The sequence below is a fragment of the Geospiza fortis genome, unplaced genomic scaffold (assembly GCF_000277835.1).
Source record: "Geospiza fortis unplaced genomic scaffold, GeoFor_1.0 scaffold128, whole genome shotgun sequence".
NCBI lineage: Eukaryota > Metazoa > Chordata > Aves > Passeriformes > Thraupidae > Geospiza > Geospiza fortis.
The window spans coordinates 601,809-614,968 of NW_005054420.1; the positions used below are offsets into that span (position 1 = coordinate 601,809).

Below are 13,160 nucleotides of genomic sequence, written 5' to 3' on the forward strand. Positions count from 1 at the left end.
TGATTTATGAGCTCCTATAGGGCAGCATCTCTAATTAGAGACAACTTTGAGTTTATTTTACCTTGCTGAGGCTGCAGGTTGTGTTTTACTGCCCAAGCTTTGGAACCAGACAGTTTTGCACATCCCCAGTGCCCCCCAACCCCGGGGGTCTCCAGGCCGTGTCTGCTCCATCTCCAAGCACAGGACCAAGCCAAGAGGTGACCCCTCTCTTCTCCCATGGAGCCATCCCCAGTGCTCACAGATGAAATATTCCCTCCCTGCTGTGATAACTCGACTCAATTTGGCCCTAAACACCTCAGCAAGGTTTGCAGTTTAACCTGAAAATTCACAGAGCTGCTGCCGGCTGCAGGATGCTGGTTTGGAAATGAGCCCTCTGGGAGCTGTGCAGGAGCTGCTGCCTTTCTCCTCTCACTGGTGGCTGTCACATGCTGTTGATTTGGAAATGGGAATCCAAAGAGGAAAATCAACTTTGAATCAGAGCTGGTTTTCAGCCATATCATTGTTTTGCCCCCTGTTGTTACGAAAACTGCCTGCAAGTGATGTCTGTGAAGCAGGAGCTGTTAGAGAAATGGGATCTGTTTTCAGGGGGGTTTATTTGTGGGAAGGATGAGGGGAGGATGGCTGATGTCCTTCCCCTGCTCTATGCCCAGAGGCCTCTCTGAAATCCCCTTTCCAGCCCGTGGCCATTTTCCAGGAAGGAGTTTCCCTGGAATCTCTAACTCAGCAGATCCATGCTCATGCTGTGGATGTTCTCTGCAGTTGGCCAAAGGGATATTGAGATGTCCAGGGGCTGAGGGACCAATTTCAGACCAAATGAGCCCCAGGGGAGTGGAGGATAATGAGTCTGAAGGGAGGTGTCCTCTGAGGATGCTGCAGCAGAGCTGGAGCATCATGTGCTGCCCCAGGAGGTTAAAAGGAAGGGGAAAGGTCTCCTTGTTCTCTTTCTCCTCCTCCTCATCCTGCAGGTGTCCCCAGACAGCTGGAATGTCTGATTTTCTGGGTGGAATTGAGCTGAGCTGTTTCATTGTGCCCTCAGTGCCTGCAGATCAGGGCTGGAGGTTGGCTGCTCTGGGCAGGGGAGCAGCTTCCACCCTGCCTCTGGTGCCTTTTCCATTGAATTATTCATGAGGGGTGATCCTTGGGGGTCCCTTCCTGCTCTGGATATTCTGATTCCATTCCAGGAACTCTTTTCTTTCTTCCTTGTTACCAGGAACCTCCTCTGAAGTGAAGGGAGTCATGCTGTTGTTTCTAAAAACTCTTCCCCACACACACTTTATGAAAAGAATTCATTTTATAGAAAGGTTTTTTTCCTTCAAAAATTATTTTTAAACATGAATTAGCAGCCAGGACCCAGCACTGCACAGGGCACAGAGCGGCAGAAAATCCTGTAATAACGTGGTTGCGATGAGAATCCTTTGGGGCTTCGACCTACCATCCCAAAATAATTTCACTGTGGTGGTAGAAAGAGAAAATTATTCCCAACATCCTCCTGAAAAGGGCTTTTTTCAATATTCCCATTGGCAGAATGTTTGCTGTTATATCTTTTACATGAGTAAATCCCATAATTTTCACTGTTAGTTGCTAAGGAACACATTGCTACTCAAAGTCTTTACTGGTGAACCCTCATTGCCCTCCAGTGCATTCATTTCATCTTTTGGAGACTAAACTGTCAAGGAAGTCACTCTTTCAAGAACAATTAATAATGAAAACATTTTTTTTTTGGAGGGGTCTACTGAATTCCAAACAACCAAACCCACAGTACCAGGGTCTGATCCATGTGTTCAGCAAGCAAATGGAGGAATTTCCACAGGGATCACTGAAATCTGGGAGTAGATAAGAGATGATGTGTTGTGCTGTTGGGAGGGTCCCCAGGATGAGGTGAGAGATGAGAATCTGACTCTAAGTTCTCAGAAGGCTGATATTACATTATATTATATTATATTACATTACATTACATTACATTACATTACATTACATTACATTTACTATATTTACTATAATAAAAACCTGTGACTGACCAGATTCCTGACACAGCTGGACTGGGATTGGTCATTAAATTAAAACAATTCACATGCTGGGTAAACAATTCTCCAAATCACATTCCAAAGCAGCGAAACAGGGAGAAGATGAGGTTTCCCAGGAGAAAAAAAATCCTGCCAAAGGGATTTTTTTATAAAATATCATGGTGACAATGATGTGTTTTAAACCTTCTGGAAGTGCAGGATTCAGAGGGTTTGGGCTGGAAATGCAGGAGCCAGAGGGTTTGGGCTGGAAATGCTGGAAATGCAAGAGGATTTGGGCTGGAAATGCAGGAACGAGAGAGTTTGGGCTGGAAATGCAGGAGCCAGAGGGTTTGAGCAGGAAATGCTGGAAATGCAAGAGGGTTTGGGTAGGAAATGCAGGAACCAGAGGGTTTGGGAAGGAAATGCAGGATCCAGAGAGTTTGGGCAGTTTTGGGAGGCAGCTGGGGTGGTTGCTGGGCCTGGCTCTGCTCATCCTCCTCGGGAGGTTTATTTCTCCAAGGTTTTACATGTGAGGAGCAGCAGCCCAGCCCTGCGCATTTCCCTGGCTCCTTGCTTGCTCTGGATTTCCCCTGGGCAGGGAAAGATGCCCGTGGAGCTCAGGGGGCTTGGATTCTCAGTGTTTGGGTGGGATCTGCTCACCTGCACTCAGTGCCCTGCCTGCCCCCATCCCCTGCATCCCTGTGCTCCAGCACTGCTTTGCAGCCCAATACTGAAATATCCCACTCAGCTGTTTCTCACCCAGATGTCCCTTCTGCTTGTTCAGAGCCTGGACTTCAAATGCCCAGCTTCTCCCACAGTTTCTTTCCCTTTTTCCCTTTCTTTCCCCTTTTCCTGGCATTTTCATCAGTGCATTGCCTGCCACACAATTCAGAGATAAAACTCCCAGGCAGCCACTGCAGCTTGCTGACACCAAGGGCCCACAAATCTGCTTTAAAATCATTACATTGTCTTAGTTTTTCTTACATCTTCAGAAATTGATTTCCTTACCGTGACCCAATTTCCCCTGCACCCCCCATCTCACTCTTTCTCTCACTGAACCCTCTGTGCATTTGAAGGGTTTTGTTGTGACCTGAAACTCTGTGAATAATCTTCATTTTGGAGCTGGAATGTCCAGTCCTGCCCTCTGCAGAGACCCCGGGTTTCCCCAGCCCCACTGGGATGTCCCGTCACCTGTCAGGTTGTGAGAGCAGCCTGGCTGGGGCGTCCCCAGTTCTTAAATTTTGTGATTTCCTACCAAGTGTCAAACCCCTCATTCTCCTCCAGGAAATCAGAGGAAGGATTTCAAGGAAAAATGCCATTTATATCAACCACAGCCCTGCTGCCTTACCCAAAACCAGCCCCTCACCTGCCTGTCCCCCCACCACACTTTATTAAAAGAATTCATTTTATAGAAAGGTTTTTTCCTTCAAAAAAAAACCCTTTTTTTGAAGGAAAACAATTTTTTTTTTTAAGGAAAACCCCCAGCCCCCAGGACTGGGGCTGTTGTGACCTTAACTCAGGAAGGAGCACATTTATTTGCATTTTCCCCTACGTCCCCACGTGCCAGGGTGTTTCTCTGTGCTGAAATCCTGGCTGAGCTGTGCACAGGGCAGGATCAGTGCTAGAGATGAGCTCCCAACCTCTGCTCCTTCCCCACAGTCCCTGCTGGGTGGAAAACTAGGCTAAGCCTCGCGTAAGCTCCTCTTTTTTCCCTTTCTTTTCCTTTTTTTTTTATTTTTTTATTTTTGATGAATGGGACCAACAGGGAGTTTGCAGCAGAGGATGGATCTATAACCTACTTTACTTTCATCTGGGATAGAAGGACCCTTAAGTCAGAGCAGAAATGGAGGATTTTTTACCTGTTTTGTTTCCCCCCCAGGGTTATAAATAAGCTGAATTCATTATTACTTAAAGCAGTGGCACTTGGAAATTGTCAGTGCACGTTGTCCTGAAGCTGGGAATCTCCTAAGCCTGCAGTGGTTTTTGGGAAGTTATTTTGGTTTCTGGCTGGAAGGAGCTCTGGAGAGGGCAGGGGGTTGCATGGGAGGTGTTGGAACCAGCTGAGCATCACAGGCCACTCACAACACCCCAGTTCCTCTTCTGCTTTAGGAATTCAGGGGAAAGCAGGACACAGGCTTGATGTTTCTCCTCATCTCTCTTCATATTTATTCATTTTGCCTTTAATATGAAAAAATATTTTAAATGCAGATATTTATTTTTTTTTATACCTAGGATCTTTATTCTTCAAAACTGTATGATGGTGTAGGTGTTTGTTTTTTATTTATGAACCCCCAAACCTCTTGTAAAAACTGATTTTAGAGTAGCAAACATCTGCAGAGCTGTTGGGTTATGTTTTCATGCCATATTCTGATCAGTTGTTATGGTTTGTGTGGCTGGAGAGCAGGACAAGAAATCAGGAGGTTTTGTTATTTGCTTTGTCATTGGAAACTTCTTGTGACGCCTCCCCTTTTGCCTCTAAACCTCCTGGTCTGACAATGAAATAACGCTCTTGACCTAGCTGAAGAAATAATTCTGCTCCTGAGATGATCCTTGGGGGTTCTGGATCAATGCAAATCAGTATTTTCTAGAAATGTGTGGAAATAGCACTTCCAGGAGCCCAGCACGGACCTGGCAAAGGCCAGAGCTGGATTCTGCAGGAGAATTTCTGTTTCTGCAGGGGTTTTTTTCCTGGTTTCGATGGGATGCAAGGGCAGTGCAGAACGACTTTATCCCAGTGGCTGATTTATCTTTATTTTGTTTGGGGTTTTTTTCCTGGTTTCCCTCTGGAAAGCAAAGCCAGGAGGCAGCAGTGGCACGTGGAGGATGGAGAAACATCAAATGTGTGTGTGGGAAGCTGTGCCACCTTGGTTTGCCTGTCTGCAGCAAACATGACTGGCATGTCATCGTTCATTAGGGCTGAGAGGGGAACAGAATGGAAAAATATCAGCCCTGTGAGATGCTGCTGAGCACCAAAAAGTGCATTTCCACAGGGAGGCTGAAGCAGCAGCAGCAGCTCTGGGGCCAGGAGCTCTGGGGCTGGGGGCTGGAACTGGTTTTAGCAAGTAAAGGGAAATTTCCCTTTGAAATGTCCTGCTGAGTGAGCTTGAGTCGTGTTATCCAGGAACTCTGGGGCTGCCCTGGTGCCTGGCAGTGCCCAAGGCCAGGCTGGAACTGGGGCTGGAGCACCTGGGGCAGTGGGAGGTGTCCCTGCCATGGCACTGGATGGGCTTTAATGAAATCTGGGGCTCAGTGATTGTATTTTACATTATTTTGGGTCTGATTTTTCATTCCTGCCACTGCGCAGAGTGGGAAGGGGCAGAAGGGCACGTGAGGCACCTGCAATGCCCAGACACCCCTGAAAGAGGGGCACAACACCCCCTGGGCCCCTGCAAGTTCTGCTCTCTGCCCGCTGCAGATCATCTCTGCTGCAAGAAAGTGCAAACAGAGCTTTTTTCACTTTTTTTTTCATCTAGGAAAAGATAAAAAACTTCTGAGAGTGAAATAACCCCGTTCCAGTCAACCCAAGGGGAAATGTCTGCCCAGATTTTCTAGATTAAAGTAATAAAATTTTCAGAGTCCTCAGCATTTTGTCTCAAGCAGAGGAGCTGCTTCAAAATAAATGTTTGAAATATTTCCTGTCGAAAGAAGGCAAACAGGCAGTTTTTATGAAGTGGAACATGAGGACAAGGAGGATTTTTTTTTTTTTTCATAATATCATAGAGAAGAGTGGTTTGAGTTTGGAAAAGAAAAATGGGTGCCTTGCAGGAATTTCTCAGAAAATTTCTCAGGAATTTCTGTTTCCCTGTAAGAGCAGGGAAACAGAAGAGTGGGGTGAAGGAGGGGAAGGGAAGGGAAGGGAAGGGGAAGGGGAAGGGGAAGGGGAAGGGGAAGGGGAAGGGGAAAGGAAAGGAAAGGAAAGGAAAGGAAAGGAAAGGAAAGGAAAGGAAAGGAAAGGAAAGGAAAGGAAAGGAAAGGAAAGGAAAGGAAAGGAAAGGAAAGGGAAAGGGAAAGGAAAGGAAAGGAAAAGGGAAAGGAAAGGAAAAGGAAAGGAAAAGGGAAAGGAAAGGAAAAGGGAAAAAGGAAAAGGGAAAAGGGAAAAAGGAAAAAGGAAAAGGGAAAAGGGAAAAAGGAAAAGGGAAAAAGGAAAAGGGAAAAGCCCTGGGGGTGCCTTGCAGCCTGCTGGGAGCAAGGAGCAAACCCCAGGGAGGTGGAGTTGCAGCCAGGTGGGTGCAGAAATCAGCCAGGCTTTAACAGGTGGGGTCAGAAAGACTTGGGAAAATCCAAACGCAGAACCCAGGCAGAGATGAGAGATCAGAGATGGGGGTGGTAAACTCAATGCCTTGTTAATGGCCACAGGAATAAAGTCCAAGGAAAAATCTTTTCCAACAGGGATAGGGGTGGGGGGAATGCCAAGATATTTACCTCTAAAACTTCTTTTCCCTTTCTTTTCTCCTCGGCAAAGTAGAAATCCCAGTGAAATTTCTGCTCTAAAGGTCAAATTAGAAAGCTTTCATCCCCAGACTTGTAAACTATTTCTCAAATCAGTGACTCTCGAAATTATTCATTAGAACACCAGCTCTTAAACTAACATTCTATTAAGCTGTGTATCAAAGGGGTTTTATTCCAACCCACACAGCTCTCTGGGTAGTCCTGACACACCAGCAAGGACACAGCCCGAAGAACTTCATCTCTGTGAGCTGGTGAGAGGGATGGCAGAAAACCCAGCTCTGAAAACCAGGTGCAGTTTTAGAGAGACAGTGTTTGGGGATGGTGGGGCCATAAATATCAGCAGGCAAATCAACCTTTCCTTTCCTTTCCTTTCCTTTCTTTTCCTTTCCTTTCCTTTCTTTTCCTTTCCTTTCCTTTCTTTTCCTTTCCTTTCCTTTCTTTTCCTTTCCTTTCCTTTCTTTTCCTTTCCTTTCCTTTCTTTTCCTTTCCTTTCCTTTCTTTTCCTTTCCTTTCCTTTCTTTTCCTTTCCTTTCCTTTCTTTTTTTCCTTTCCTTTTTTTTTTCTTTCCTTTTTTATCCATTCCTTTTTTTTTCCTTTCCTTTTTTTTCCTTTCCTCTTTCCTTTCCTCTTTCCTTTCCTCTTTCTCCTTTCCTTCCCTCCCTCCCTCCCCCATGGATTCAGGTGCACTGGATCCCCTCTCCAAGACTGTTTTCATTTTTTTCTTTTTAATTCTTTAATATATTTTTAAATTCCTGCCGTTTGCAGCCAGTGGAGTGGGATTATGTTGCCAATGCCTCCCCTGCCCACCTGGCTGTGAGTTTTGTCCAGGACATGAACCTGGGATCTCGTGTACATGGAGAGTTGTGCAAAGATGATGAGAATAATTTGGGAAAGGGCATCCAAATATTCCCAAGGATACCTGGATGGAGGTTCTTTGCTCAGTCTGAGCCAGGGGGATTTGACCAATCCTCCCATCAGTTTTTGTGTTGGAGATCTCACTGCCAGCCTAATCAGATTCCCTTGGGAGGAGTCATGTGCTCTTTAATAATAAAGGAATAATCTTCAATTATTCCTGGATGTGACCTTAAACATCACCCTAAATTTTAGATTCCTGGGATTATTTTAAAATTATAGAAGGGGTTTGAGAAGGCAAAGCCCATTATGATCTGCAAATCTCTTTAAGTCATGCTTAAAAATTGGCTCTGGGTGTCTTGGCTGTGGCTGGGTACCCAAGGGGATTGGGATTTCACATGTAAGAAAGGTAATCACTCCTTACCTATATCATTATTTCCTATTCTGTGGGTGCTTTAAAGTTCATTTCGTATTTGTAAAGGTGTTGTTTTGTCCACTCCAGAATACTCAAAATTGCCAATGAATGTGTGTTAGCGTTCTAAGTTATCAGTTCCTAAATTATCAATCTTTTTTAACCATTTTATTTTCCTGTGCTCAAAGTACAGCCAAGTCTCAAGGGTGAAATACCAACCCCCCATAAAATACAGACAGGCTGAAAGAACTCCTGAAGTGCTGATCCAAGGATTTGTTGCTCATCTCAGTGAAGTAGGAGCGTTCTAACCCGAGACTTATTTTTAGTGCAGAGGGAATGGCACTAAGGCAGTGCTAATTCCCACTAATTCCCAGTTGGATGCAGAGATGTGTGGGTATCACCCACCCTCCTCTGTCCCTGTGCTGCTCCTGGGCACAAACTCTGTGTTCTCCCTGTCCAGGTGCATTGGATATCTCATTTTGTAGCAATAATGATCTGGGGGAGCTCTGGGGGCTCCTTGCTGTTCACACCAACCCAGCTGAGTGATATCAACGATGTGTGATCAAATTTGCTTTACAAAACTCTCTAGACCAAGACTTTAAAGTAAAACCCACTAACATTTTTATTTTTCTAAGCCTATTAGCCCTGCTTTTCTTTGGCAATTAAAACCCACTGATGTATAAAGCAGCGATTGATGTGTGTACATTTCTGTCGGGATGGAGCAAAAGCAGAAACCGTTTCACACCAGTTAAACAGGAATAATCAGTGAAAATAGCACTGACACTGCTTTTCTAATCATTAGGAAAAAACCCCTGAACTGCAATGACAAAGGGCTCACTAATGGTGAGGTTTTGACAGCGTGTCATTCAAGGCTCTGCGCAGCTGAGCTGCCTCCCTCATGATACACTCACAGAAATTGGCTTTCCAAAGGACATGCAGACACCTGCCACCACCAGTTTGCATCATTGACTCTTCATCTCATTTTCTGTAATATTTTTTGGGTGGTTTTTAATAGCTTTTGCACAGAGGGGTCTCTCCTAATTGCAGCACCGGCGTAATTACGAAGCATTTTGTCTTCTAAAAATAGGCACGTGTGGAAAAAAATCAAAGCAAAGCATGGAAAGGCTCCTGGGGCAAACAAAGGCAGCAAAACAGAGCTCAGCTTTCACAGAAAACAGGGATCTCTGTCACATCCCCAGTGCCCTGAGACTGGCAGGCTCCTGAGGGAAGTCGTGTGTTCCAGTCGGGGTCCTGGGGCATGCTGAGCTCAGGAATTCTGTTATTCCCATTATTCCTGTTATTCCCATCATTTCTGTTATTTATATAATTTCTGTTATTTATATCATTTCTGTTATTCCCATCATTTCTGTTGTCCCCATCATTTCTGTTATTCCCATTCTTTCTGTTATTCCCATTATTTCTGCTATTATAATTTCTGGTTTTCCCATTATTTGTTATTCCCATTCTTTTTGTTATTCCCATTATTTCTCTTATTCCCATCATTTCTGTTGTTTCCATCATTTCTGTAATTCCCATTATTTCTGCTATTATCATGTCTCTTATTCCCATCATTTCTGTTATTCCCATCATTTCTGTTATTTCTATCATTTCTGTTATTCCCATCATTTCTGTTATTCCCATTATTCCCATTATTCCTGTTATTCCTGTTATTTCTGTTATTCCCATCATTTCTGATGTTGTTGCAGCCAGTCATGGGAGCCAAGGGGGGCTCTGTAGCTGCTCTGCTGGGGTGGAATTCTCACCACTGGGACAATCAGTGGAGCTGGAAATGATGAGGGGTGGAAATTCAGAAATCTGAGGCCAAATTTTCCACTGACCCCATCAGCAGAAGCTGATGTGACCTTGTTTGTTTGCTCATCCTTCAATGCCATCTGGGGAATGTTTCTTTAAAACTTTGCTTGCCTTAGAAAAAGAATGACCACATTTTATAAAGCTCCAACCCAAGTAGGTCCTAAAAAAGGAGAAAAGGCTGCAGTTCCTTTTGTTTTGCTTATAATTGAATCTTCTTTGCTATAAAGACTGATTTTTGTAGGCAAAATTTGGGGAAATCTTTCATTACTCTGGACAACTTGGGTAATTGTTACTGTGCAAAGCCATATGGGTTTGATTAAAGTTTCCAAATGCCATTTACTGAGACAAACTACCCAGCCTTGAGGGGCTGTGGATCATTTCAGATTGCTTAAGCTTTTATTAAACCCCACAACAGCTCATTCCACACAATGATACCCTGTCCAAAGGGAGGAGCTGGTGGGCTGACAGCTGCTGCTGGCTCCTGCTGGGCTTGGGAGCATTTTTGGGGGATCTGTGGCATCACTTCCCTGTGCCCGCCCGAGTCGTGGCACTGAACATTAAGGCAGAGTTTCACAGAAAAACCTCATTATGGCAGCAAAGCCCCATCCAGGGCTGGGTGTTGGTGTGTGCATTGCCCTCCAGTGCATTCCAGAGGCAGATGTCAGGGCTCTGTGCAAATATTAGCTAATTAAACCTCTTCTGAGAGACACAGCTGAAGGACTTGTCCTCAGAGATGTGCAAACTTTGTCACCGAGAGCCGAAGTGACTTTCCCAAAGTCATGCAGCTGCTTTTAAACACATCCAGCTGAAATGAAATAATACATGCAGCTTTCTGCTTCTGTGGGCCTGTTCAGCTTGATTTAGAATTGCTACTGTCCAGAAAGTGTTGAAAGGCACCTGAAGTCATTCATTAAATGAGGTGTGAGTAGCTGTTACTCACAATAACCTGTCTGCATTCCTATTACACCCCCCTGTTGTATTCTCCTCCTGAAATCATTACTAATTGCTAATTACTAATCCTTTTCTAATGCTGGGGTTACTGGAGCTCACACAATATTTTCCTGTGCTCTCTGGAGCCCTTGGTTGGTATTGTGAGAATTGTTGGCAGCACATTGATCTCCTGAATTGCAAGTGTTAGTATCTCAGTTTTTCCTTTTAATCTGGTGGGTCTCTCTGTTGGGTTTGGGATTTTTATGGGCAAATAAGAACAAAAATCCTTCTCTGCTACCCAGGGTTTGTAGGTTTGGGGACAAAGTGAGGTGGAACTCGATGGTGTTGTCACCATGAGGCTGAGCCCTCCTCTCTGCAACTCAGACATTGCAAGGTGGATCCTAAATGAAGCTCCTCACTAATAAAATCTTCATTATATCATTGTTCATTCCAATTTAGGTGTTGTGAAAATAAATCTGTGGCCCTCAGAAAGCACAATCAGCCTGATGGCCTTGATGAGGCATTAGCCTTTCTTATAATTATCTTAATCTTGTTATTGTGCTCAGAGGCAGATTTGAAGGGCTTGCATGAGGCTCTGCAGGGCTGGCTCCCAAAGCCTGATGGTCTGCAGTGCAAGCAAGAGTGATGAAATATTCTGCTTTATTTGCTGATTTTGACCATCCTTGCAGCATTTCCTACATGTTCATCCAAGCAGAGTCTGCTTTTCCTGGTAGTAATCCTTTCCTTGTCAATATTGATGTAAAAAACAGCACATTTATTCCTGCAGGCATTCTTTGGGCTTTAGGCTGTTCCTCCTCCTGCAGCTGTCCTCAGAGAGGATGGGATCCAGCCTTGTGCCTGCGTGCAGTCAAAATGTATAAAAATCTGTGCACTGGCAGGTGGCCAGAGAAATGCTACAGTGCTTCCTGTACAATTTTAAAAAAAAATTAAAAAAAAAACAAACTACTTGTAAATTTTATAGAATTTAGGAATGAAAGATTATATCTCTCTAATTGATAATTTATGTTCCTGTTCTTATTTTGTCCTAAGCCAGAAAAGAAAAAGAGAAAAGCCCATAAAGGTTTCTTTCCTAAAAAGGGAAATGAAGCGGTGACAACTTTGGATTTTATTTATTTAAATGTTTTTAAGTATGTGTGCAGAAAACATTTTTAAGAGAGGATAAAACTCAAGGCTCAGTTTTCCATCCTTGTAACCTCATAATGATGTTCCTACCAGCTCCTGCTGATAAATATTTATCACCTCTGTGTTTCCTCTGGTTCCCAACTGCACTGACAACAGGTTTGTAATTGCCAAACCAAGGCTCAGCTACACTGGAAACAAGGGGGGAAAAATGAAAATTGAAATGCAGGAAATTGTAAAGGATCAGAGGCTGCCAGAGTGATTCCATGTCTTGGTGCTCCCACGAAGCAGCTGCTGGTGACAATCCTGGTGGCACTCTGAGCTCAGAGTCACCTCCTCTCTTCACTCCTGAATTCAGTGTGCGAGGAGAGCAGGGGGAGTTGTATTTTTGCAGTGCACGGGCCCTGAGGAGAGGAAAAAAGAGAGAGGTGGAAGGAGGAATTTAATTTAATTTAATTAAAGCACTTCTGTGGCTTCACATGCAGCTGGTGCAAGAGGGAAGGGTCTCCACACGTGGGATGGGAGGGCAGCAGCAGCGAGGGAAGCAGCCTGCCTTGGGATGGAATTGCTGATTCAAGGCAGTAATTCTTCCTAAATTCATACAACAAACCTCCCCCAGCCTTACGGGTGCTGGGGTTTTCTCCAGCTGTGTCTGTCTCTGTGGGTGAAGCAGCACCTTCTCCTTTCCAGCCTGGGGACGGCATTTCCTCATCCCCTTGTTGATGCTCCTCAGCCTCCTGCTTTCCTCACACTCCCCCCAGCCCACCCTCCACACTGATATTTGCTTTATTTCACCATTTTCCTTTCGTGGTCAGCCTCTAACCGAGTTCCTTCTCTCCTGGCAGACCTTGAGAACTTCAAGACCAGGACGAGGAGCACGGTGTCCGTCCGCCAGGGCCAGGGCATGGTGCTGCTCTGTGGGCCCCCACCCCACTCTGGAGGTAAAGAGCTTTTCTTCTCTTGATTTCAATGAACTGTGGGGTTTCCCTTCTCAGGGGAGGGAATTCTCAGGGTTTTCAGGAGTTTGGAGCCATCACCTGCGAGGACAGGGTGGTGGCAGGGCCACCCTGGCTGAGGGGATTCTGGTGCCTGGGGAAGCTCCAGTGGGGGACAAACACAGAGATGAGCACTTTATGGATCTGAGTGTAAACTGCAGAGATAAACTTCTGAGTGTAAACTGCGGAGATGGAGACTAAAGCAATGTGTTCATATCCTGAAGGTGTGACCAAGCTTTCTTGCTCAGCCTTTCTGGTTTGTGGCCTGGGTGTGTCTCCTGCTAAAAAGCTGAACTTGCTGGCAGAGCCACTTCTGTGCACCATCTTTTCATTATTTTCTCTTTTTCAAACACTACTGGCACTATTTTTTGTGTCCTGGGTACTCAGGATGTGTCCAGATCTCACAGGGTGCTGTTGGCTTCAAAGAGGGCGATATGAATGTTTAGAAAATACCAAACAATTTCAGTTTAGCACAAATTTCTTTTAATTGTGCCAGTTTGTGGCTTCCTGAGCATGTGTGTTGCACTGCTCTGTTTGAAATGTTTTGGAGAGGGAGTGGTTCTGTGA

General features: G+C 44.9%; 1 protein-coding gene across 4 annotated transcripts in view; it reads left to right on the forward strand.

Annotated features, from left to right (window-relative positions):
* The window catches only part of CNTN4 (contactin 4), a 236,488-nt gene that overhangs the window by 134,584 nt on the left and 88,744 nt on the right, over positions 1-13,160 (forward strand). For all 4 annotated transcript variants that reach the window (XM_031061618.1, XM_014309312.2, XM_031061619.1 and 1 more), the window contains one exon: positions 12,444-12,539. In XM_031061618.1, the coding sequence (XP_030917478.1) occupies positions 12,444-12,539 (96 nt within the window). The remainder of the gene's footprint in view (positions 1-12,443; positions 12,540-13,160) is intronic.